Source organism: Portunus trituberculatus, chromosome 8 (assembly GCF_017591435.1).
Source record: "Portunus trituberculatus isolate SZX2019 chromosome 8, ASM1759143v1, whole genome shotgun sequence".
Lineage (NCBI taxonomy): Eukaryota > Metazoa > Arthropoda > Malacostraca > Decapoda > Portunidae > Portunus > Portunus trituberculatus.
Window position 1 is genome coordinate 6,575,001 of NC_059262.1, and position 26,418 is coordinate 6,601,418.

Here is a 26,418-nt window from a genome sequence, read left to right on the forward strand (position 1 = left end):
TGAGAGAGACGGGACAGAAAAGCCAGAAGGTTGAAGGATTGTGAAGAGAAAGAAGAGAAATTTTGCCAGACGAATTTATATTTCTCTTACAGACAGACAGACATCCTAACCTCTTATTTCCATCAACCCAGACAGACAGACAGACAGACAGATAGACAGACAAATAGATAGATAGACAGACAGACAGACAGACAGATAGACAGCCAACCAGCCAAACAGACAGACAGAAAGGTAGACAGATAGACAGCCAGACAAACAGACAGGCAGACAGACAGACAGACAGAAGACAGCCAGACAAACAGACAGGCAGACAGACAGACAGACAGACAGATAGACAGACAGACAGACAGCCAAACAGACAGACAGACAGACAGACAGCTAATCTGTCTCTCTCAGTCAAGGAATAATCTCGTTTTCTTTCATATTAGCGTGACCTAATTTCCCATTCTCCTATTCTTCCATTTTCATCTCCGTTTTCTTTACTGGGAACATCAAACAACAACAACAACAACAACAACGTCTAAATCTTAATAATCCCTCATTTTCTTCAAGCTCAATCAGTGAATCGTTTCCCGTTTTCTTTGATGCTAAGCTGATACATTTCCTTTCCCATATTAAAGTCACCCAGTGCTCCATTTTCTTCACAAACTAACCATCCTCCATTTTCTTCAAGCTAAACGAGTGAATCATATCTCGTTTTCTTTCAAGTTAAAACGTTTTCTCACACATTACCATCTATACAACCTCGTGACCCATTTTCCTTCAAGTTCCCGTTTTCTGCGAGTCGCCGCGGGTGGATCTCAGTTGCTATGCTCCATGTCTTAGCGCTGTAGCATCGCCCGCCACGCCCTTCTCACCGTCCGCCCCTGAGCCCAGCATTCACTCAGGACGCGAGACACAGAACACCAACTCAAATCACGTCAATTCGCCTTCAGATTTCAGTGAGCAAAGACTGAAGAGAGACACAGGAAAAGGGAACGTTTAAACTAAATATTATTACTGCTACTACTACTGCTGCTGCTACTCCTGCTGCTGGTGGCGGTGGTGCTGCTACTGCTGTTATTGATTGGTAAACGAACCTCGGAGAGAAAATTGCATTAAAGGAACAACAATTACTACTACTACTACTACTACTACTACAACAACAACAACAACAACAACAACAACAACAACAACAACAACAACACTACTACTACTACTACTACTACTACTACTACTACTACTACTACTACTACTACTACTTCAAGTCAAGCGTCAAGAAGCATCAACGGATTGACGACAAGCAAGACAGTAACATATTTATCACAAAGAGAGAGAGAGAGAGAGTGTGTGTATGTGTGACCTTGATCTCCCAGCAGGGTTCGCGTGACACATTGCTCCCCTCCATCGTGCCGTGACCTTACACAGTGACTCACGTTACCCTAGTGTGACCCTACATCGCCACCTGCCTATTGTGACCTTCCCTCCCTGCGTGTCAGTGTCGAGGTTAGCGTGCGTGTCGCGCCACCATGAGGCTGCCGTGGCTGCTGCACTGGACTCCCTTCGCTGACTCTCTGCGGGGGCGGCGGGGGGACGAGGGGGCGCCTCTCCATGGGTGGGGAGCGGCACAGCACGCCCCCGGCGGCTACCTGACGCAGGCGGAGCATTACGCTCGCGCCCTGGTGCAGGCCACCTACCTGCGCTCCAAGGCCAAGCTGTCCGCCGCTTCACTGCGCCTCGCCAGGAACCTTAGCGAGGACTGTCCCGGAGAGCCGCTGTGTTCCACCCCGCCGGATCCGGGGGGCCAGGGCTGGCCCTTCCTCAGGCTGCCGCGCCGCTCCTCCGTCAAATGGGGCCTCAAGTCCTTCAGCAGGACGCTGCGGGAGCCCTGGCGGGCATGATGGGCGCCAGGGCCGCCGCCAGGCTCACCCCGGGAGAGGAGCTGGCCATCCTGACGCGGGCAGAGGCTGAGCTGGCCTTCACTACGGGAGAACAGGTGTGTGGGGAGCCACGGCCCCCATGCCAGAAGGGAGACGGGGGGTTCATCCTACCGCCCCTGGGTAAGACGAGGAGCCAGCTGGCCCTGCCTGTGGGAGGCCTGGGGGAGGCGCCGCCTCTCAAGAAAGTGGACAGCGAGTCTTCCCTCACGCTGGACGCCGCGCCGCTGCTGGGGGCGGCTCTGCTCCACACCCCGCACCATTCACGCCCAGGCACACCACCCCACTCCAAGCAGAGGGGCGTGAGGAGGGTGGTGGCCCGCCCCTACACGGCACCTGCGGGGCGGTGCCCTTGATAGTGGTGGAAAGCTACGTGTCTCCCGAGCAGGGCGAAGACAATGTGTGGCGTGAGGCAGCGCACACTGGCGGGGAGAGGAGTGAAGAGGAGAGAGACTGGCGCAGAGAGAAACAGCGCCAGTGTGAAGCCAGGAGTGTGGAGGAGAAAGACTGGGCGGTGCAGGATATGTGCCCCTCACTGGAGGAGACACAACGCCCTGCTCCAAGCCAACACAAACTCCTGCACACACAAGGACACCAAGGGACGCCGCTGGCTCACAGAGGAAGACAAACCACACACTCGGGAGATGAACTGGACCAAGAACCAGAGAAGGAAGAGAGACAAAGCGAACCTGGGACTGAAACACTGGAAATACAAGAGGAAGCTGTAGAAGAGAAGAAAATGGTGACCTGGTGTGTGGAGGAGCGAGGAGAGGAGAACCAGGCCAGTAACTTACTACCACCCACAACACATTACGAAGATTGGGGAGCGTTTTTAACTATTCCCTCCCCACCACGCTCACCACCACGCTCCCCAACACCCTTCCCGACACCGTTCCTAACACCCCACGATCAATTTCCAGAAGTGAGGGAGGCAAATCCATTTGCTCAATTCCCACCACTTAGCCCCCCAATAATTCACATAGTAGGGGAATCAGACCCCCTCAAAACACCCCCTCCTCCACCACTACCACCCCAAAAGGACCCAAGACCCCAGCAGTGCCCCAGAGCAGGTCAAGAGGTCACGCATATAGGCACTGTGACCTTTGACCTGACCTCCCCTGGGATTGTCAAGCAGGAGATGAGAAGGATGAGGTCAAGATTAGCAAGCTTGGTAGGTGAAGAGCCTTTGATTAGTGACGCTGTAGAAGAGAAAGAGATGAGAGGCCATGTAGAAGAGATAATTAAGCCTGCAGAAGAGATAAGAGGCTATGGAGAAGAGATAAGGGCTGTAGAAGAGACAGGAGGCCATGGAGGAGAGATTATGGAGCCTGTAGAAGAGAAGATAAGGCTTGTAGAAGAGATAAGTCTTGAAGAAGAGATGATTGGATCTGTAGAAGAGATAAGAGGCATTGGAGAAGAGATGACAGCTGAAGAAGAGATAAGAGACTATGTAGAAGAGATAATGAGGACTGTTGAAGAGAATATGAGAATTGTAAATGAGAAAATAGAGTTTGCAGAAGAGATAAGAGGCGATGGAGAGGAGATGGGGCTTGAAGAAGAGGAGATAGGGTCTGTAGAAGAGAAAATCAAGCCTGTAGAAAAGATGGAGCCTGTAGAAGAGAAAATGGGGCTTGTAGAAGAGAAAATGGGGCCAGTAGAAGAGAAAATGGGACTTATGAAGAGAAAGGAGGCCATATAGAAGAGATGGAGACTGAAGAAGAGATACTGGAGGCCGTAGAAGAGATAGTGGGGTTTGTAGAAGAGATTATGGGGTCTAAAGAGATAATGAGACCCGAAGAAGAGAAAATGGGGTGTAGGGAAAATGGGTAGAAGAGAAAGGAATATAGAAGAGATGGAGACTGAAGAAGAGATACTGCCGTAGAAGAGATAGTGGGGTTTGTAGAAGAGATTATGGGGTCTAAAGAGATAATGAGACCCGAAGAAGAGAAAATGGGGTGTGTAGAAGAGAAAATGGGGTTTGCAGAAGAGATAATAGCCCAGGAAGAAGAGATGGGCCATGAAAAAGAGATGAAAGATCCTGCAGAAGAGAAAATTGGGATTGTAGAAGAGAAAGGAGGCTATTTAGAAGAGATAGAAGACGATGCAGAAGAGACGCGGGTTGTAGAAGAGATGATGGGGCCTGTAGAAGAGATACAAGACCCTGAAGAAGAGATATGTCCTATAGAAGAGATGGAACTTGTAGAAGAGATGAGAAATATGAAAGAGATTGTACTTGAAGGAGAAGAGATGAGAGGATTTGCAGAAGAGAAAAACCCTGTAGAAGAGAAAGAACCTGCAATCTCTCAGCCTGTAGAAGAGAGACAGCCTGTAGAAGAGACTGGGCCTGTAATCTCTCAGCCTGTAGAAGAGACTGGGCCTGTAATCTCTCAGCCTGTAGAAGAGACTGAGCCTGTAATCTCTCAGCCTGTAGAAGAGACTGGGCCTGTAATCTCTCAGCCTGTAGAAGAGAGACAGCCTGTAGAAGAGACTGGGCCTGTAATCTCTCAGCCTGTAGAAGAGACTGAGCTTGTAATATCTCAGCCTGTAGAAGAAACTGAGCCTGTAATCTCTCAGCCTGTAGAAGAGACTGAGCCTGTAATCTCTCAGTCTGTAGAAGAGACTGAGCCTGTAATCTCTCAGCCTGTAGAAGAAACTGGGCTTGTAATCTCTCAGCCTGTAGAAGAGACTGAGCCTGTAATCTCTCAGCCTGTAGAAGAGATACAGCCTGTAATCCCTCAGCCTGTAGAAGAGAAAGAGCTTGTAATCTCTCAGCCTGTAGAAGAGACTGAGTCTGTAATCTCTCAGCCTGTAGAAGAGACTGGGCCTGTAATCTCTCAGCCTGTAGAAGAGATACAGCCTGTAATCTCTCAGCCTGTAGAAGAGACTGAGCCTGTAATCTCTCAGCCTGTAGAAGAGACTGAGCCTATAATCTCTCAGCCTGTAGAAGAGATACAGCCTGTAATCTCTCAGCCTGTAGAAGAGACTGAGCCTATAATCTCTCAGCCTGTAGAAGAGACTGAGCCTATAATCTCTCAGCCTGTAGAAGAGATACAGCCTGTAATCTCTCAGCCTGTAGAAGAGGCTGAGACTGTAATCTTTCAGCCTGTAGAAGAGACTGTTCCTGTAATCTCTCAGCTTGTAGAAGAGAAACAGCCTGTAACCTCTCAGCCTGTAGAAGAGACTGAGCCTGTAATCTCTCAGCCTGTAAAAGAGAGACAGCCTGTAATCTCTCAGCCTGTAGAAGAGACTGAGCCTGTAATCTCTCAGCCTGTAGAAGAGAGACAGCCTGTAATCTCTCAGACTGTAGAAGATATACAGCCTGTAATCTCTCAGCCTGTAGAAGAGACTGAGCCTGTAATCCTTAACCCACAAGAGCCTGCACTTGTAGAAGAGAAAGGCCCTGCAATTTTTCAGCCTGTAGAAGAGAAGCAGCCTGAAATACATAACCCTACACAAGAGCCTGTAGCGAAGGTCGAGTTTCAGCCTGTAGAAGAGAATGGACCTGTAGAAGGGACTGTAACTGTACTTGAAGGCTTTATAGAGGACCTCCAGCCTGTAATTGTAATAGATAGGCATGTAAAGGTTGTCCAGCCTGCACCACAGATACAAGTCAGGCCACAGACTGCAATTGTAGCACCCCACATCCCTCTGCAGGCTGAAAATGGACTTGTAATACAGGCTACAGGTCAAGGTTTCATAGAAGGACAGCCTGTATTTGATGATTCTGCAGTTTCACAGCCTGTAACTAAGATTTATAAGGAGATACAGCCTGCAGGTCAAGATTATGTAGAGAAGCAGGCTGTAATTGAAGGTCCTACAGATATACAGCCTGCAAATCAAACTTCTACACTCACACAGCCTGTAACTAAAATCTATATAGAGAAACAGCCTGCAGGTCAAGATTATACAGAGAAACAGCCTGTAATTCAAGATTCTAGAGATAGACAACCTGTATTTCAAAGTTCCACAGAGATAGAGCCTATAATTGAGACTTCCACAGACGCACAGCCTACCGAACAGGCTCCAACGAGGACACAGACTGCAGAGAGCCAGCCTGCAGTTCATATATCCACAGATCTGCAGCCTGTAATTGAAACACCTATAGAAAAGAAGGCTGCAGGAGAGGGAAGAACAGTAGGCATTCAGAGGCCTATACAGAACCCTAAAATTTCACCTGATAGGCCTACACTGCCGCAGAACACGAGAAGGAAGCGAAAACACGAAGCAGAAAATAGGACAAGATTTCTCGCCAAGTCTAAAAGTGAAACGGAGACCTTTCACAAACTCAAAGTGAAAAAGTTAGGAAAAATGTCACTTCTGGCTTCCCTCGGCCCTTCATACTGCTGCAGAAGGCGCCGAAGAGGATGTGGGGGGAGACTGAGGGAGATCCACCGCCCAGAACACATGGAAATTGTAAAAAACTAAAGAGAAACATTGTGGAGATTGAAATAACCACATTCGAGAAGTCCTCCTTTCAATCTGCCTGCGCTTCACTTCTAAAGAAAACGGGATTACATGACACGAGCCACATATCAGCCTTCTCCTATCCTTCCTCCTCCTCCTCCTCCTCCTCCTCCTCCTCCTCCTCGCCATGTAAGAAGGAAGGAAGGAAAACACTCCCTTTTAAACGCAAAAGGGAGAGCGAATGGATGGAAATGAAGAAAGGAAGGTAAGAGAGAGAGAGAGAGAGAGAGAGAGAGAGAGAGAGAGAGAGAGAGAGAGAGAGAGAGAGAGAGAGAGAGAGAGAGAGAGAGAGTTATTATTGTTATTATTCTACGGCGCCGCGATGTCAAGTTAGTGAAATGTAAAATGTAAACACCGTAGACTTTTAGAGCGTGTTTGTGGTGCGACTTCACAAATGGCGGTATTTTTTTATTTTTCTATTTTTCTTATTTTTTGGCAGACGGGAGTTAGGCTTGGGTTCTCCTTGTTTTTATTGTTTTTTTTTGTTATTGCTGTTGTTGTTGTTTTGTCTTTTGTTGTGTGTTAAGTGTTGTAAAATGGTGAATGTTTGTTATGGCTGCTGTTACTACTACTACTACTACTACTATAATGATAATAATAATAATGCATTTACCACCACCACCACCACCACCACCACAGGCATCTAGACGCCTTTGAGTTCTACCGCGCGGAGGACGAACGTGAGTGGGCGCGCCGCTATGAGGAGGTGCACGTGGACACCAAGAGCGCTTCTTCTATGTTCAAACTCCTGCAGGGGAAACTTCAGTATTCAGCGGCCTACCCACACTTCCTCTCCCTCCTGCACCACCTTCTGCTGCTGCCTAGTGAGTGTGAGTGGTTCCTGTGTGTGTGTGTGTGTGTGTGTGTGTGTGTGGTTTACGAGTAGCTGTTTTGAAGTGGAGAATAGTTGTGTGTGTGTGTGTGTGTGTGTGTGTGTGTGTTTTATCTCTATATCTTTCTATTTATCTATTTATCTATTAGTCTTTATCTGCCTATCTATTTATCTATCTACCTACCCACCCACCTATCTATCTATCTATCTATCTATCGATCTATCTGCAGGTGATGTGAGCGCGCCAGACCACTGGATACTCTTTGACAGAATTCTACAGCAGTTGGTGACCCAGGCAGAGGATGGAACAGACGGGGAGGTGGCCCTGCTAGACATCAATGTGAACAGTATAGTGAAGCTGTGAGTACTGGGGAATAAATCAAGGGAGTTAGTAGAAGCATTTGCTGTTTTTGGCTGTTGAAAATTGCAATAGTGGGAGTGACTGTGTTTTTAATGAGCTTTGGGTGTGATTAGATGGTTTTATTGACATTAGGAGGGTCTATAGAGATCAGAAGGTTAGTGGCCAAGGTCTTCACTGTTTTAATCCTCTTATAAGTTTCTGAAGCTGTGTGAAATTGATAAATAGTAAAAATTAATGTGGAAATGCCAGTTTTGATTCCACAGATAAGGTTTTAAAGAGAGAGAGAGAGAGAGAGAGAGAGAGAGAGAGAGAGAGAGAGAGAGAGAGAGAGAGAGAGAACACTAACCCTTGCCTCCCCTCTCCCCTTTCCAGCATCGCCAATGAGAGAGAATTAACAGAAAGTCGCAGAAAAATCACAAAATTAGAGGCAGATTTTGCAGACGTGGTGACCGACTTGAACAGAAAGGAGCAGGAATTGTTCTCGACCACACAGGAGAAGGTCAGTAGTAGTAGTAGTAGTAGTAGTAGTAGTAGTAGTAGTGGTAGTAGTAGTAGTAGTAGTAGTTTGTTAGTTAGTCTGTCAGGTAGCTAATATGACACTAGAATAATATGTAACTTCCTGTAATATAAATAGTAGTAGTAGTGGTGGTGGTAGTAGTGGTAGTAGTAGTAGTGGTAGTAGTGGTGGTAGTTGTTGTTGATAATAAAAAAGTAGAAATGAAAATAATAATAATAAGAAGAAGAAGAAGAAGAAGAAGAAGAAGAAGAAGAAGAAGAAGAAGAAGAATAATAACCTAACCTAACCTAACCTAACCTAACCCCAAACTCCCCCCCCCCTGCCATACAGGATGAGGTGACCCAGACACTGCAGCAGGTGAGGGGCCAGCTTGAGGCGGAGGTGAGGGTGTGTGGGGAGACACAGCAGAAGGTGGTGGAGCTGGAGGCAACAGTCGCATCCCTCACACAACAGCTCAGGGACTTGGCTGCTGGCTCTCTCTCGGATGACGTCAAAGCTTCCATCGCTAAGTCTAAGGTTGGTATAGCTCGTTGTTGTTGTTGTTGTTGTTGTTGTTGTTGTTGTTGTTGTTGTTTATCACTTCTTATTTATTATTTTGTTTATCTTTACAAAAACACTCCTTCAAAATATAAACAATTAGCATATTAGTGATTCATAACTAATACAACTCTCTCTCTCTCTCTCTCTCTCTCTCTCTCTCTCTCTCTCTCTCTCTCTCTCTCTCTCCAGGATGCAGCGGAACCCCCAAAGGACCGCCATGCCCTCCGCCACCCCTCCCCTATGATGAATGGCTTCCCCTCCGCCCCCCATGATGAACGGTGGGCCTCCTCCCCTCCCCCATGATGAGGTGCCCCCGCCCCTCCCTCACCAATGGCGGCCCTCCACCCCAGGCTCAGGAAAGGCATTTAAACCCCCTAAACAGGTATGTGCATGTGTGTGTGTGTGTGTGTGTGTCTGTGTGTGTGTGTGATTTAAGTGTGTTTTGTCTCTCTCTCTCTCTCTCTCTCTCTCTCTCTCTCTCTCTCTCTCTCTCTCTCTCTCTCTCTCTCTCTCTCTCTCTCTCTCTCTCTCTCTCTCTCTCTCTCTCTCTCTCTCCTCTCTCCTAACCTAACTTAACCCCAAACCCCCCCCCTCCTCCCCCACAGGTCCCTAAGTCAGCCAATCAGCTTCGAGCATTCAACTGGGCCAAGATGCCAGATGGTCGGATTAACAACACAATCTTTGCCAGCCTCGATGAATCTCCACTCTACAAATTTATGGACCTTGAGGACATCGACAGGACATTTGATGCCTCAGCGGGGAAGAAAGCAAATGGAGAGGTGCGTGTGGGGGTGTTTTGGGGTGATTTGGGGTGGTTTGGTGTGTTTTATAGTGTTTTTGGGTGATTTTGAAGTGTTTTGAGGTATTTTGCAGTGTTTTTGGGGTGTTTTACAGTGTTTTGGGGTGTTTTTGGGTTTTGTATTGTTTTAGAGTGTCTTGGGGATTTTTTAGGGTGTTTTGGGGTGTTTTGGGAGTGTTTGGGTGTTTTTATGATGTTTTGGGGTGTTTTGGAGGCATTTGGTGGTATTTTAGGGTGTTTTTGGGGTATTTACAGTGTTGTGGGATGTTTTGGTGGTGTTGTGGGGTGTTTTGTGTGTTTTGGGGTGTTTGGCGATATTTTGGAGTGTTTCGTGGTGTTTTGCAAGATTTTAGGGCATTTTTTGGGTGTTTTGGTATATTTTGGTGATGTTTGGTGGTATTTTGGGATGTTATTTAGTGCTGTGGTGGTGTTTTGGAGGTGTTGTGAGGTGTTCTCCACTTAATCATCTCCACCATCATCTCCATCATTATTTTCATTATTATTTCCATTATTATTTCCACAGGGAGAGAAAACGCTGGAGAGGATGAAGTCACAGCGAAGTCAGCAAATCAGCGTTCTTGAAAACCGTCGTCAGCAGAACTGTACAATCTTGCTGTCCAAACTCAAGATGACCAATGAGGGACTGATTAGGTAAGTCAGTCAGTCAGTCAGTCAGTCAGTCAGTCAGTCAGTCAGTCAGTTAGTTAGTTAGTTAGTTGGTTAGTTAGTTAGTCAGTCAGTCAGATAATTGGTTGGTTGGCCAGTCAGTTGGTCGGTCAGTCAGTCAGTCAGTCAGTCAGTCAGTCAGTCAGTCAGTCAGTCAGTCAGTCAGTCTCAAATGGCAAACATACCCAAACACACACTACTACTACTACTACTACTACTACTACTAATAATAATAATAATAATAATAATAATAATAATAATACTTCGCTCGCTCACCTAACCTAACCTAACCTTATTCACAATTCTCTATCACTTTTTACCTTTTATTTCACCCCTACAACTATCAACTACCTTGTAATCTTCTTTTCATTCACTTTCACACCCAAACACACACACACACACTTGCTAACCTAACCTAATCTAACCTCACCTAACCTAACCTAACCTGTGTTCTATTCCCAGGGTGCTTCTGAAGATGGACAGTGACGGAGAGCTCGCCCCGGACATGGTGGAACAGCTCTTGAAGTTCACACCCACAACAGAGGAGAAGGGATTGCTGGAGGAGCACTTGGATGAGATAGAGAACCTTGCAAGGGCTGACCGCTTCCTCTACGAGATTTCCAAGTGAGTGAGATGCATTGCTGCTTCACCATGCACAGATTGACAGTAAAGGAAAGGAACTACCAAGAAAATACACCAAAAAAGGCTACCAAATGCTATAAATGCCACCAAAATACCATAAAACACCACTAAACACTACCAAACACCATAAAACATCATCAAAATACCACCAAAACACCCCAAAACACCCCAAAATACCACCAAAACAGCACCAAAACACCCTACAACATCCCAAAACACCCTAAAATATCCCAAAACACCAGCAAACACCCCAAAACACCACCAAAACACCCCAAAACACCAGTAAACACCCTACAACATCCCAAAACACCCTAAAACATCCCAAAACACCAGCAAACACCCCAAAACACCAGTAAATACCACCAAACACTCCAAATTACCCCTAAACACCCAAAACACCTCTAAAACACGACAAAACACCCCAAAACTCCACCACAAAACACCCCAAAAACACCACCAACACACCTCAAAACACACCTCAAAAACACATCAATAAATAAAGCATCTATCTATCTTATCTATCTATCTATCAACAGAATCGACCACTATGAGGAGAGACTAAGATGCCTCCATTACCAGAAGAAGTTTAGGGAGAGACTGGCAGAGTGTGAGCCCAAAATGCAGGCTGTTGTGAGCGCCACCAAGGAACTCAAGGGAAGCAAACGCCTTAAGAAATTCATTGAGGTTGTCTTAGCCTTTGGAAACTACATGAATAAGGGTGAGTAAAGATAAGGGTGAGGATGTGAAAGTAAGAGAGAGAGAGAGGTTGTGGAGAAGAATGAGTGGTTGTGAGTGAGGTAGTGTGTGTGTGTGTGTGTTGTAGTTTTACAGGGCCTGGGCTTTATGCTCGTGTGGCCCCGTCTTCATGTCTGCACTTATCCAATTTTTCTTTAAAACTATGCACACTCATTGCTGACACCACTTCCTCACTCAAACTGTTCCAAGTCTCAACACATCTTTGCGGGAAACTATATTGTGTGTGTGTGTGTGTGTGTGTGTGTGTGTGTGTGTGTGTGTGTGTGTGTGTGTGTGTGTGTGTGTTTTATAAAGCTTACTATGATTATTAAACTATCAATATGTATGTATGTGTGTGTGTATGTTACCCTAGCCCACCCTCAGTGTACACATCACCCCTTAGTCTTTAATAATTCTCTTTCTAAGGACACAAACACACCAAAACTCATCAAATTAGTGTTTTAATCTGTTTTTGAGTGGTTTAATGCATCAAAACACTCAAAAAACACACCTAAACACTCAATTTTTTTTTTTATTCATTCACATCACCCCTGGAACCCCCAAAACTATTTCCTTTCCATGTGTGTATGTATGTCTGTGTGTATTGCCCTAAACCTTGCTATTCCTTATTATTCCTTGTGTATGCTATCCCAGACCACACCCATAACTCTCTCTGCACATCCCAGGGGCATGTCTGTATGTATGTGTGTGTGTATGTTACCCTCAACCTTGCTATTCCTTGTGTATGTGTTAAGTTAAGTGAGCGAGGTAGTAGTGTGTGTGTGTGTGTGTGTTTAGGTGTGTGTTTGGGTGTGTTTACCTAACCTAACCTAAAAAGAAGAAGTAGCAGAAAAATAAAGATGAAAAATAGGAAAAAAAAAAAAAAAACAGGAAAGGAAAGGAAAAGAATCAGTGTAGCATTCCTGACTACATCCACCACTCTCTCTGCACATCCCAGGGGCAAGAGGAGGTGCGTATGGCTTCCGAATGTCCTCGCTGAACAAACTGACAGATACCAAGTCGTCACACAATCGCAGTATAACTCTCCTCCACTACATTCTGCGCCTGTGTGAGAAACAGTGGAGGGACAACAACAGGCTAGACGAGGACTTCCCCAATCTGAAGGAGGCGGCAAAGGTCAAGTAAGTGTTGATAAAGTTGGTGAGGTTTTAGTGAGGTTTTGGTGAAGAGAGGTGAAGAGAGAGAGGGAGTTTGAGCTTACTAATGGATACAGAAAGTTATTGATGAGAAAGACACCACCAAAATACCACCAAACACCACCAAACACCACCAAACACCAGAAAACACCCCAAAACACCTCAAAACACCTCAAAACACCTCAAAACACTCCAAAACACCTCAAAACACCCAAAAAACACCAGATACCACCAAAATACCCCAAAACATCCCAAAACACCACAAAACACCCTTGAAAACCACTTAATCCATGCAAAACCTAGCCTAACTTAACCTAATCTATAACTATGAACCCCCACAGCATCACAGAACTCGAGAGGGAGATCAGCGCGCTACGTCAAGGGCTGGACTTCATCGAGAGGGAGGTCACGTGGCACAGAGGTCAAGGGTCGCCTCCCCCTGGTGACCGCTTCCGCCTAGCCATGAATGAGTTTACCGCACTGGCCAAGGATAAATTCTCCAACCTCGAGAGTTTGTTTACCTTGATGAAAAGTCAGGTGTGTGTGTGTGTGTGTGTGTGTGTGTGTTTATTTTTTGTTTTTTCTTCTTTTTTCTTTCTTTCTCCTCCTCGTCTTCCTCCTCCTCCTCCTCCTTGTCCTTCTCCTTTTCCTTCTTCTCTTCTTCTTTCTCTTCCTTCTTTTGTTCTTTCTCCTCTTTTTTGTTTTTGTTCCTCCTCCTCCTCCTCCTTCCTCCCTCACTCTCACTCCCTTTCTCACTCTCACTCCCTCTCTCACTCTCTCTCTCTCTCTCTCTCTCTCTCCCACAGTTTGAGACAGTGGTGGTCCTATTCGGAGAGGACTCCAAGACGACTCAGCCGGAGGACTTCTTTGGGACCTTTGACTCGTTCATAGACACGTTCAGAGAGGCCAAACGGGACCTGGAGAACATGAGGAAGAAGGAGGAGGAGGAGGAGAGGAAGAAGAAGGAGTTGGAGGTAGGTCATGTTAAGTGGTAGTGTGTGTGTGTGTGTGTGTGTGTGTGTGTGTGTGTGTGTGTGTGTGTGTGTGTGTGTTTGTTTCTCTTTCTGTTTGATTTTTTTTTTATTGAGAAAAAAGTTATTTATTTATTTTTTTTTCTTCAATTTTTTTGTTTTTCTATTATTTTTATTTGACGAGAAAAAATTGGAACTTTTATTTACTTTTTCATTTTTATTTATTTTTTTTTAATATTTCACTTGTAAGTTTTTTTTTAGTTGAGAAAATTTTTAACTTATTTAGTGTTTCATTTAGATTTTTTTTATATTTCACTTTTTAAGCTTTTTTTCTATTTATTTTTGAATTCAGAAAAAAATTTACTTATATTTATTTATTTTTTTTTTAATATTTCACTTTTTTAAGCTTTTTTCTATTTTTTCTTTTTTCTATTTTTTATTTGAATTGAGAAAAAAAATTGTGACTTTTCTTTGTTTTTCTTTTAACTAATTTACATTTTTTGCTTTTTTTTTCGGGGTTGGAATTAAAAAAAATGTAACTTTATTCTATTTATTTCAATATTAATTTCAACTTTTTCTTTTAATAATTCACTTTTTGTAATCTTTTTCAATTTTTTCTTTTTTTTTATTGAAATTGAAAAAAATATGTAACTTTATTTTCAGATTAATTAATTTTGACTAATCTTTTTATTTCCATTTTCTTTTTGTTTTGTTCTTGTTTGTTTTTATTTCCCATTTTCTTTTAATTTTCTCTTAATTTTCTTTCTTTTTTTCTTATTTTCTTTTGTATTTTTTTTACTTTTTGGGAAAATTTTGAATGATTGTTTTTGTTTTTCTTCAAATTTTTGGATGTGAATGAATTTGCTTGATTTTTGTTTTGTTTATTTGTTTATTTTTTGCTTCTTCTTCTTCTTCTTCTTCTTCTTCTTCTTCTTCTTCTTCTTCTTCTTTCTTTATCATATTTCTAACTTAAATTTCTACACCATTTATCTCTTTCTTCTTCTTGTTCTTCTTCTTCTTCTTCTTGTTCTTGTTCTTCTTCTTCTTCTTCTTCTTCTTCTTTTCCTTTCTTATCTCATATTTTCATTTTTCCTCCTTTATCACCTCTTCTCTCTCTCTCCTATCTTTCTTTAATCTATGTACTAATTCCTTATTTTATTCTTTCTCTCTCTCTCTCTATATTCCCTTCTTCATAACTTATCCTAACTTCCTTCTCTTCCTTTCCTTATCTTTTATCTCATATTTCCCTCCTTTTATCATTCTTCTTCTTCTTTCTCTATTCTCTTCTTCATATCTTCCTTTCTTCTTTCCTTAATTCATCATTTTCTTATATATTTCATTTTTTAGCATCTTTTGTCTCTTATTCCTCTTCTGTGTGTGCGTGTGTATGTGTATGTGTGTGTACGTATGTGTGTGTGTGTGTGTGTATGTGTTTTCTCTCTCTGGTTGTCAAAACACTAAATAATTTTCAGTTTTTAGTCTTTTAGTAACACAGTATTGAGAATTGAAGTACAGGGTGTCCCACACACACACACACACACACACACACACACACACACACACACACACACACACACACACACACTGTGAGAGGGTGGTGAAGACTAGATGGACAGACTTCTTGGAGAAAAATGACATACTTTGTGAGTGTCAATTTGGTTTTAGGAAAGGGCGTTCATGCACGACAAACCTGATATGTTACTATTCGAGGGTGATAGATGTAATACAGGAAAGAGATGGTTGGGCTGATGGAATATATCTGGATTTAAAAAAGGCCTTTGATAAGGTACCACACCAGAGACTGATCTGGAAACTTGAAATGGTAGGAGGAGTGCATGGCAGTTTACTAAAATGGATGGAAGACTTTTGGTAGGAAGAGAAATGAGAACAATAATTAAGGACAGACCATCAGAATGGGGATTGGTGGAGAGTGGAGTTCCACAGGGATCAGTGTTGGCACCAGTAATGTTCGCAGTCTACATAAATGACATGGTGGATGGGGTGTCCAGTTATGTGAGCCTATTTGCAGGCGATGCAAAATTGTTACGAAAAGTGAGATGTGACAAAGATTGCGAACTACTCCAGGAAGACTTGGACAGAATATGGAAATGGAGCTGTACATGGCAAATGGAGTTCAACACGACAAAATGCAAGAAAATAGAGTTTGGCAAGAGTGAAAGAAGAATCAGGAGTATGTACAAGATAGGAAATGAAGACATAAAACCAGTCATGAAGAAAAAGACCTTGGGGTGACAATTACCAATGACCTATCGCCAGAGAGACATATAAACAAAATAATTGGAGAAGTATTGAACTTATTGAGGAACATAAGAGTGGCGTTCGTATATCTAGATGAAGAAATGATGAAGAAAATAATTACTGCAATGATAAGACCGAGGCTTGAATATGCAACAATACAGTGGGCTCGAACTTAAAGAAACACATAAGGAAACTAGAGAAAGTACAGAGGGCTGCAACGAAAATGGTGCCTGACTTAAGAGATTTGACTTATGAAGACAGACTGAAAAGAATGCAACTTCCAACCCTGGAAAACAGAAGAAAGGGAGACCTGATAGCAATATACAGAGTGATGATTGGCATGGAAAAAATGGATAGGGAAGATCTGTGTATGTGGAATGGAAGAATGTCGAGAGGGCATGGGAAAAAACTAAAATGGCCACTTATAGGAGAGATGTGAAAAATATAGCTTCCCTCATAGAAGGGTGGAAGCATGGAATAGTTTAGACGTGGAAGTGGTCAACGCAAGGAATATTCATGATTTTAAGAAAAAGCTGGACATTAATAGATATGGAGACGGGACAACACGAGCATAGCTCTTTTCCCGTATGTTACAATTAGGTAAATACAATTAGGTAAATACACACACACACACACACACACACACACAGGGAGATAAACGTGGTCACAAAGACAGAGGATGAAAATTCAGCTGGGTCATGAGAAAAAGCTTAAGAATTTTCCATAACCCCTTCAGTACCATGTCACATTTCCCTTTCCATTCTGGTGACAAATTTTCCTTTTTCCTATCCAGAAGTCTCTCAAAAAAACAAACACGCCCAGAATTTTGGAGACACACTGTAGAGAATACCCCAAAACAGCAAACAACACAGATTTCTGAGACACTCTGTAGAATAGATTACCCTTAAAAACACCGAAATGCATCCAGATTTTTTAAACACACTGTAGAACAACCCCAAAACCACCCAAAACACACCCAAAATTTAGAAATACACTAGAAAAACACCAAAAATGCCAAAACACACCCAACATTTTGAAACACACTAGAAAAACACCAAAAACAGCCAAAACACACCCAAAATTTTGAAACACACTAGGAAAACACCCCTAAACACCCAAAACACACCCAAAATTTTGAAACACACTAGAAAACCCAAAACACACCCAAAATACACCCAAAACTTTGCAACACTTTACGAAAACTGCCCAAAAAAATGAAACACAAATTTCCAACACAACACAATAAATTACCCTTCAAAAACAAAAAAAATGACAACAACAACAGTTCCACCAATGCTCTGAGTGACGGAAAACTTTGAGATGCAAATATCAATACAATTTATCTATAATTTGCAGTTTGTGTTGCAGTAAGGCAGCTGAAGGCTTGTGTTGGCTATAGTTCCTAGGTTGCCAGTTTGTCTGTAGTGTTGAGTGTTGCCTGGCATGTGTGTTGCATTGTGGGACTCTGTTTAGTGTTGTTTGTGCTGTTGTTGTTGTTGTTGTTGCTTTGTGTGTGTGTGTGTGTGTGTGTGTTTATGGCTTTATCTGTGTGTGTGTGTGTGTGTGTGTGTTCTCTGTCAATCTACCTCCATGTTCAATAGTGTTTTCATGTCTCTTTGTGTGTGTGTGTGTGTGTGTGTGTGTGTGTGTGTGTGTGTGTGTGTGTGTGTGTGTCCCCCTCTATCTATCTATGTTATGCCTTTATCCTGTGTCCTATGTGTGTGTGTGTGTGTGTGTGTGTGTGTGTGTGTGTGTGTGTGTGTGTGTGTGTCGCCCCAGCCTGCTCTATGTGTCGCCCTGTGTGTGTTGCAGCGTTACAAGCGTCGCTCGTTACCAACAAGCTGGTATGAGCGTGATGTCTTTGCTCTGTGGCACTAAGGGGGGTCGTCCTTCCCCCCCCACCACCAGTACCTGTGTTAGTGTTCCGGCCTTGATATATACAGGTGACCCTCTGTCCTGCCCACCAGTACTTGCCAACACTAATCTGCTTCTCTCTCTCTCTCTCTCTCTCTCTCTCTCTCTCTCTCTCTCTCTCTCTCTCTCTCTCTCTCTCTCTCTCTCTCTCTCTCTCTCTCTCTCTCTCTCTCTCTCTCTCTCTCTCTCTCTCTCTTATCTTATCTTTATTATCTCACTTTCTCTTTTTTCTGTCTCTATGTCTGTCCTCCTCCTCCTCCTCCTCCTCCTCCTCCTCCTCCTCCTCCTCCTCCTCCTCCTCCTCCTCCTCCTCCTCCTCCTCCTCCTCCTCCTCCTCCTCCTCCTCCTCCTCCTCCAGCTATGTAAATATTCGGGTACTGGTGAAGGGTACTAACAATTGAAGCTGTGTGTGTGTGTGTGTGTGTGTGTGTGTGTGTGTGTGTGTGTGTGTGTGTGTGTGTGTGTGTGTGTGTGTGTGTGTGTGTGTAAGCATCAACCAGCTCACTTCCTCCCATCCTGACCTTCCCCGACCTTTTTTTTTTTTTTTTACCTTTTCGACTGTTGACCTTTTCTTCACCTCCTCTGACCTTCCCTAATGTTTTTCTGACCTTCCTATTGGTTCTCTGTTCAGTGTGACCTTATTTGACCCTGATCTGACCTTACCTGACCTTATCTATGTGCTTTGTGTGTGTTTGTTTGTCTGTTTTGCATGTTTGTTTAGTGGCTATGTGCATGGTGGTGGTGGTGGTGGTGGTGGTGGTGGTTTATTAACAGGTAATGTTCTTTAAAGGTGTTTTGGGCATTTAATATTTGACTAATTCATTTTTTCCAGGTAATTGTCTATTTTTTTTTTTTCACCTGCACTTGTTTTGTGGTTAAGTTAATTTTTAAGTGTGTTTTTGAGCACCACTTTCTAATATGCACCAATGTTTTTTATCATTGTTATTATTGTTGTTGTTGTTTTCTAAGTGTGGTGTTTGTTGATGTTGCCACTTACCACTTTTCATTTCAATTTTTAGCTATTTTTGTGGTTTTCTTGTTCATTTATTTATTTTCGTAATCATTTTGCTTCCTTTAATTCTTTTCTCATTGTTATATTTACTTTATCACTTAATATCCCTTTTTTTTTTCATTTTCCTATCCATTTCTTTTATTTTGCTGCCATTTTTCATTTCATGTTTAAATATACCAAGACTTCTAAGTTCATATTTACAGCTAAGTCAAGATTTATTATTACTAACTTCACAAATACATTAAAATTAAGATTTATTGCTTCCTAACTTCATTTTGCTAACATTTTCAGTCTGTCTTTAATCCCTTCAGTACCAGGACACTTTTTCATATTTTGGTGACTATTTGGTGATTTTATACAGCTTCAGAAACTTATGTGGGGGATTAAAATAGTGAAGACTCTGGCCATTAATCTTCTGACCTCCATAGACCCTTCCTAATGTCAATAAAATGGTCTAATCTCACACAAAACTCAAGGTAAAAATGGTTAAAATAGTGAAGACTGTGCCCATTAATCTTCTGACCTCCATAGACCCTTTATAATGTCAATAAAATGGTCTGATCACACTCAAAACTCATAGTAAAGATGCGTTCCAGTACTGAAGGGGTTAAAATAGTGAAGACTGTACCCATTAATCTTCTGACCTCCAGTAGACCCTTTCTAATGTCAATAAAATGGTCTAATCACACTCAAAACTCAAGGTAAAAATGTGTCCCAGTGCTGAAGGGGTTAAATTTGACAAGATTACTAACTGTTCCTATTTACAACTCTTATTTCTTTTAATTCATCCAGTCACATTTCAGTATCTATTCTCTCTGTACTTTTTCAATTCAATAATGCCAACAATTGTTTTCTTGTCACTTGTTCACTTGGCTTTCAATGTGACAAGATTACTAAGTGTTCCTATTCACAACTCTTATATTATCTTGTAAGTCATTTAGTCACATTTCAATCCCTATTATGTCAGTACTTTTAACTGGATGTCTGAGGTTACCAGTGTCTTGTGTGTGTGTGTGTGTGTGTGTGTGGTGGCAGCATCATGTATATTCACCCTTTTTTGCTCACCCAAAGCTGTTCAGAAACTGCTTCCTCACTGCAACTACTTTCCAAGGCCACAGAGATGACTAGACAGGTTTTTCAAGGGTGTTTTTCTTGTTAATAGTGCAAAAATCTTGTTAATCTGTCACTAGAAACATGAAAAACACTTTAGAACCCATGTCATTTCACTAAGGCTATTTTTCAAGGCCACAGAGATGCTTAACCGAGTTTTCAAGGGTGTTTCTCTTGTCAATAATGCAGAAATCTTGTTAATCTGTCACTAGAAACATGAAGAAACACCTTTGTAAACCTGTGTAGCTTCAATCAGAGTTCTTTGAAAGTGGTGGAGGTGAGAGAGAAGTGTTCCTGAATGTGCTCATATAAATACCATAGGCTGAAATTTAAGGCAAGTTAACACAGCAAACACTACGAGAAATTTGAGGTCGTTAAAATAAGTACAAAAAAAAAAAAACTGACCAATCATCAATTTCCTTTAGCAGAGTGACAAACAGTGACCTCATTTGGTGCCAGTGGTGACCTTGAATAGCATAGAATGACCTTAAATATGACCCTAATCGTGACCCAATCCTGACCTGCCATTCTGACCCCCAGCGCCGCGAGGTGGAGCGGGAGAGGCGAGCCAGGGAGAGGTCGACACGCGCAGGGGCTGGAGCGGGGCCAGGTGGGGCGGGGGGAGGCTGCCTTCAGGGGGCGGCCGGGGACAGCAGCTCCGGCGGGGAGAATGAGAATGAGAACGACTTCGACGACTTAATCTCGGCGCTGCGTTCCGGCGACGTGTTTGGAAAGGACATCGACAAAATGAGGCGGAAGAAGAAGCACTCATTTGCCGCAGGTTCAAGGGAGAGGGAGAGGGAGAGGGTGACCGGCTCTCACAAGTATGCATAAACACTGTCACACTTTTCACACTTGTCTCAATTTAGCGCCACAGGTACACACACTCACACTGCCTATCATGTCAGCCACTCAACGCCACAGGGACAAGATTTGGTGTTTTCTGCTCATCTGTGGACATTTTCATAGTCTAACCTGGTGTCTGGATGGCTGGCTAACTGGCTGGCTTGCTGGCTGGCTGGCTGGCTAACTGACTGGCTGGCTAACTGGCTGGGTGTCTGGCTGGCTGGCTGGCTGGCTGTCTGTCTGTATGGCTGAGATAGAATGTTCTGTGTTTGTCTCTCTGTCGTTCATGTCACAAAAGAAGAACATTGTAAATCTTATTTCTGTGCATTTATAGTCCCCTGAAGTGTGTGTGTGTGTGTGTGTGTGTGAGATGAGGTGAGATGAGGTGAAACACTTCAGACACCTCATTTATTAAGTCTTGCTAGCATCAAACAAAACACAGCACACACACACACACACACACACACACACACACACACACACACACACACACACACACACACACACACACACACACACACACACACACACACACACACACACACACACACACACACACACTACAGGTGCTCGTGTAACCAAGAACTGCCTTTCCGTTGCTGCTCAAGGCCAGAACAAGTAACCTCCAACAAGCTGAAGCACTGAATAACTTCCTGGGACCACTCACTCACTCATGCTTTGCTGCCTCCAACACTGCCACCACCCCTTCACTACCAGGACGCATTTCCATTATTCAGCTTACTGTTTGGCAATTTTAAACAGCTTCAGAAACTTATATGGGGGTTTAAACTAGTGAGGACTCTAGCCATTAATCTTCTGAGCCCCATGGACCCTTGTTAATGTACATAAAGTCATGTAATCACAGCCAAAACTTGTAAAAATGCGTCCCAGTGATGAGGAAAGTGATGTGGGGTCTGCAGCTATCTTATTCTTAAACACAGTTGCGTCTCACCTCCACAAATCTCAATACTCTAAAGATACAGTTAAAAATACACAAATTACTAAAATTGTTCATACAACACTACACATTTAAAGATACACAGATTCTTAAGGGCATCTATACAGCACATACACATCAACACAACTGCATCAACAAGAGAAAGTCATTAGAACACAGTGAATCTTTGAGAATTGTGGAGAGTTAAGTGTTTGAAGATATGAGCTTTCTAATGTCCACTTGTATCCTTGGTCTGTCCTTCCCTGTGGCCAGATTGGTGTGTGGTGGGGAGGAGGAGAAGGTTCGGAGAGAAGGTAATTTGTTTGAGAGAGAGAGAGAGAGAGAGAGAAGGGTTACAGGGATAATTTCTAAGGTAAAAATGGTGGTGGCTTGACAAATACCACCACCACCACCACTACCACCACAAACAAAATGATGATAACTAAACTACTTAACGACCAAATATTTTCACACACACACACACACACACACACATATAATTATAGCACCCTCGGCAGTGACAGTTCATCTATTTTTTCATTTTGTATATCATAAAGTTACGAGAGGAATGAAAAAAAAAAAAAAAAGGAAGGAAAAGAAATTGTGACTTTTTTATGTATAAGTTAAGAAAAAAAAACGAAAGTAGGTTTTTTTTATTAAACCGATGATGTTTATACAAAAAATTTAATGAAATATAAAACAAAAAAGATGAATTTATATTGTTGATATGGATTAGATAAGCATTAGGACAAAATTGAACCTTAGGCTAATAGGACTTTAAGTGTCGTAATCCCTCGCACGGCACGTTGCGAAAATACCCTAAAAAAAAAATAGATAAATAAATGAATAGAACAAAATAAATTATCATGAATTTTAAGTTAAGTTTGGCGTAAGATTAAGTCGATCTTGTACATGTATCACTAAGAAATAAGCAAATTTAGTATTATTATTATTTCTAGTGCAATTTTTCCGTTCTACAAGTCGTGCCGCAAACCTAACCTAACCTAACCTAACCTAATCTGTAAAAAGTCCCCCGTTCTCCGTTTTCTATTGCCCAAAACCACGCGCAGTATTTCTGAAGTTCTGTGATATTTTTTATAGCTTTGTATCATCAATGTGTCTATGTCACTCTTGTATCCCCCCTATCTCTCCTTCCCCCCCCCCTACACACACCCTGACATACCCTTGATACACCCTAGTACACTTTGACACACCCTAAGACACCTCACTCTAGACCACAGGGGCTTCTCGAGGGCTGGGATGGACTGGGCTGGCTGACTGACTGACTGACTGACTGACTGACTGACTGACTAACACTATTCATTGTTATAAAGTTGAAATTTTGGCTCTAAAACAGGGAAGATTAATTTTTTTTCTGGTATTATTGACTTTCTCTCTCTCTCTCTCTCTCTCTCTCTCTCTCTCTCTCTCTCTCTCTCTCTCTCTCTCTCTCTCTCTCTCTCTCTCTCTCTCTCTCTCTCTCTCTCTCTCTCTCTCTCTCTCTCTCTCTCTCTCTCTCTCTCTCTCAAGCCAGTTTTCTTAGTCCTCCTCCTCCTCCTCCTCCTCCTCCTCCTCCTCCTCCTCCTCCTCCTCCTCCTCCTCCTCCTCTCTCCACCAAAGTTAATCACATTTCTACACAGCTAAGGTATTTTCAATCTTTTATAAATATATATGTACAATACTAATATATTTAAATCCTTCCCTCTTCTCTTTCTCTGCTTTCATACATACATACACACAGACATCTAACCTAACCGAACCTAACCTAACCCAAATTAAAAGAAATATTAGTCTCTTGTCTTTTTTCTGATTCCATACATACATACATACAGACAGACAGACGTATGTACAGACATATATATATCTAACGTAACCTAAATTAAGGGAAACATTATTCTCTTCCTATACTTTTTTAGACACAATTCTCAAAAAATACAGACTTTTAAACTTTCTCTCAAAAACATGTCTAATTTTCCCTTTGCAAATGCTCACTAAACTCAATCAAATGAACTTCCTATAGCCACAAATTAAAAACTGAACTTTCTCTCAAAAACATGTCAATATCTCTTTACAAATGCTCTATAAACATAATCAAATGAACTTTCTATAGCCACAAATTCAAAAACTGAACTTTCTCTCAAAAACATGTCTTAATTTCTCTTGGTAATTTCTGCTTTAAATCAAATAAACTTTATAAAGCCACATACTTAAAAAAAAAAAAAGGTCTTTCTCTTAGCAAATGCTCCGTGAACTTAATTTAAACTTTCTATACCCACAATCATTAAAAAAAAAATGTCTAAATTCTCTTGGCTAATCTTCCTTAAACTTATGAACTTTCCAGCCACAATTCTCCCAAAAACACAAACTTTCATTAAAAAAATCACGTTTACCAAATTTCTCAACAAATAAATAAATAAACCATTTTTTTTAGGTAATATGTCAAAATTTGGTGTGTTTTGTATGATATACCATCAGCTTTGCCCTTGTGACTTAGCGTTCCCTTATCACTGTTTGTCTGTCTGCCTGTCTGTCTGTCTTGTCAAACGTTCTCCTGTCTCTCTTGTCAAGCGTTTTCCTGTCTGTCTGTCTATCTGCCTGTCTGTCTTGTCATTCTGTCAGTGATCATTCCTTGCTAAAAGAATAAGCTGTACAAATTTTGGGGCTGTTCTAAAAATGGTTCGTTTTAAGTTTTTCGTTTTAAAAGTGGTATTAAATTTCGAAGGTAATTTTTAAAGTCATTTCCATATGTTCGAGTGGTGCAAAATTGAAAAAAGATCTTGTATTTGTGTTTATTTTGTATTTTTGAGTGCTGTAGAGTTTGTAAAGTGCTCAGTTTGGGTTAGTTTATCTTATTCAAGGCTGTAAAGTTTAAAAAATCATTAACTTCACTCAATCTAAAGTTTTAATTGGTGTAAAGTTGAAAAAAAAGTCGTATTTGGATTTATTTTATATTTTTGATGCTGTAGTTTTAAAAAGCCTTCAATTTCTTCTTGTTTTGTGTTTCCAGTGCTGTAAAGTTTTATAAAGTCATTAGTTTAAGTTAATCAAAAGTTTTAACTGCTGTAAAGTTGAAGAAAAGTTATATTTGTGTCTATTTCGTGATTTTGAGCGCTGTAGAGTTTGTAAAGTTCTCCATATGGGTTAGTTTCACCTTCCTCGGTGCTGGAAAGTTTTGAAAAGTCATTATTTTAAGTTAATCTAAAGTTCTAACTGGTGTAAAGTTTAAAAAGTATTATATTTTGTGTCTACTTTACTTTTTCACAGTGCTGTCAAGGTTTAAAAGTGCTCAATTTGACGTTACATTGCCCCCCTTCAGTGCTGCTGTTCATAAGACTGAGGCTTGTATTTTTAAACACCTCTGCGTTTCACCTGTACTATTTAAAAAGGCTTTATTTAAGTTTACAGAAGCTTTTTAGGGTGTTTTTATGGTTCTAGAGGCAGAGTGACAAGATTTCTACATCATCAACTGTAGAAACACTCTTGAAAACCCTGCTAGTCATCTCTGTGGCCTTGGAAACAGTCATAATGAGACAGCAAAGCCTTTTTAAGCATGTTTTTATGGTTCTAGAGGCAGAGTAACAAGATTTCTACATCATCAACTGTAGAAACACTCTTGAAAACCCTGCTAATCATCTCTGCAGCCTTAAAAATTAGTCATGCTGAGAGAACAGAGCATTTTTTAACACAGACCTATGAATGGTGACTGGCAGAAGATATCAAGGGTTCTCTATCAATGTGGCAAGAGTTTTAAGGCTGATTTGGCAACATTGTATCTATATATCCTTTTTACTAAGAGTTTTAAGGCTGATCTGGGAATATTGTGCTTATATAATGCTTTTTAATCCCTTCTCTTGTCACTAAGATTGGTAAGAGTGAAGATTGTTGAGAGGAAAGAGGAAAAATTATTGTTTTAGATTTTTTGTTTTTCGCTTCATGTTGGTGCGTTCTTGCCCTTGTTGCTGATGTTTTTGTTGCTTTTCATAAGGTTTGGAATGATGTTGTTATTGTTCAGTCTCTCTCTCTCTCTCTTTCTCTTTCTCTCTCTCAAGATATAGAAATTCTTGTACTACCGCCTCCTCCTCCTCCTCCTCCTCCTCCTCCTCCTCTTCATAAGTATTTTGCTAATCATTCCTATTTACAAGTTTATCTATCTATCTAACCTATCCTTATCAGGCTGGCAAACCTACAGACAAGACATGTTATTTATCTATCTCTCTCTCTCTCTCTATCTATCTATAAGGCTGGCTATCTCACACACCACAGATCAGATAAGAGAACATTTTGTCTATCTATCTATCAGGCTAACACTTCACAGAACTAAATTAGATAACATGTATATTAATCTATTTTATCTATCAATCTATCTATTTGTCTATTTATTTCCTAACAAGGCAACTCGGATAAGACACCACTATATCTGTCTATGAGGCCAACACACACACACACACACACACACACACACACACACACACACACACACACACACACACACACACACACACACATCCCTTCCTCCTGTGGCAGAACCCAAGAATCTTCAACTATTTCCCCTTGTGTGTGGTGAAAAAGAGATCAACTGAAGAGAATTTGAGCTGGAAACTAAGCTGTCTTTATGTGGCAAGCTTAAACTGAGCAGAATAAGCACTGGAAACTAAGCTGTCTTTATGTGGCAAGCTTAAACTGAGCAGAATAAGGGCTTGAAACTTAGCTGTCTCTGTTTAGCATCTCAGAAACAAAGGA

At 41.9% G+C, this 26,418-nt stretch overlaps 2 protein-coding genes across 2 annotated transcripts in view; both read left to right on the forward strand.

Annotated features, from left to right (window-relative positions):
* Window positions 1-22,521, forward strand: part of LOC123500084 (disheveled-associated activator of morphogenesis 2-like) — a 43,005-nt gene extending 20,484 nt beyond the window's left edge. The window contains exons 10-23 of the mRNA XM_045248735.1: window positions 7,020-7,204; window positions 7,443-7,572; window positions 7,946-8,072; window positions 8,421-8,606; window positions 8,820-8,921; window positions 8,962-9,012; window positions 9,236-9,409; window positions 9,953-10,080; window positions 10,558-10,719; window positions 11,274-11,455; window positions 12,431-12,614; window positions 12,971-13,166; window positions 13,436-13,603; window positions 20,436-22,521. Coding sequence (XP_045104670.1) covers window positions 7,020-7,204; window positions 7,443-7,572; window positions 7,946-8,072; window positions 8,421-8,606; window positions 8,820-8,921; window positions 8,962-9,012; window positions 9,236-9,409; window positions 9,953-10,080; window positions 10,558-10,719; window positions 11,274-11,455; window positions 12,431-12,614; window positions 12,971-13,166; window positions 13,436-13,603; window positions 20,436-20,729 — 2,269 coding nt within the window. The 3' untranslated portion in view covers window positions 20,730-22,521. The remainder of the gene's footprint in view (window positions 1-7,019; window positions 7,205-7,442; window positions 7,573-7,945; window positions 8,073-8,420; window positions 8,607-8,819; window positions 8,922-8,961; window positions 9,013-9,235; window positions 9,410-9,952; window positions 10,081-10,557; window positions 10,720-11,273; window positions 11,456-12,430; window positions 12,615-12,970; window positions 13,167-13,435; window positions 13,604-20,435) is intronic.
* LOC123501113 (microtubule-associated protein 6-like) lies at window positions 3,804-6,580 on the forward strand. The gene has a single exon (XM_045249702.1). It carries the CDS (start codon window positions 3,828-3,830, stop codon window positions 6,339-6,341), a length of 2,514 nt encoding a protein of 837 aa, XP_045105637.1. The 5' UTR covers window positions 3,804-3,827; the 3' UTR covers window positions 6,342-6,580.
* Window positions 22,522-26,418: the final 3,897 nt, after the last annotated feature.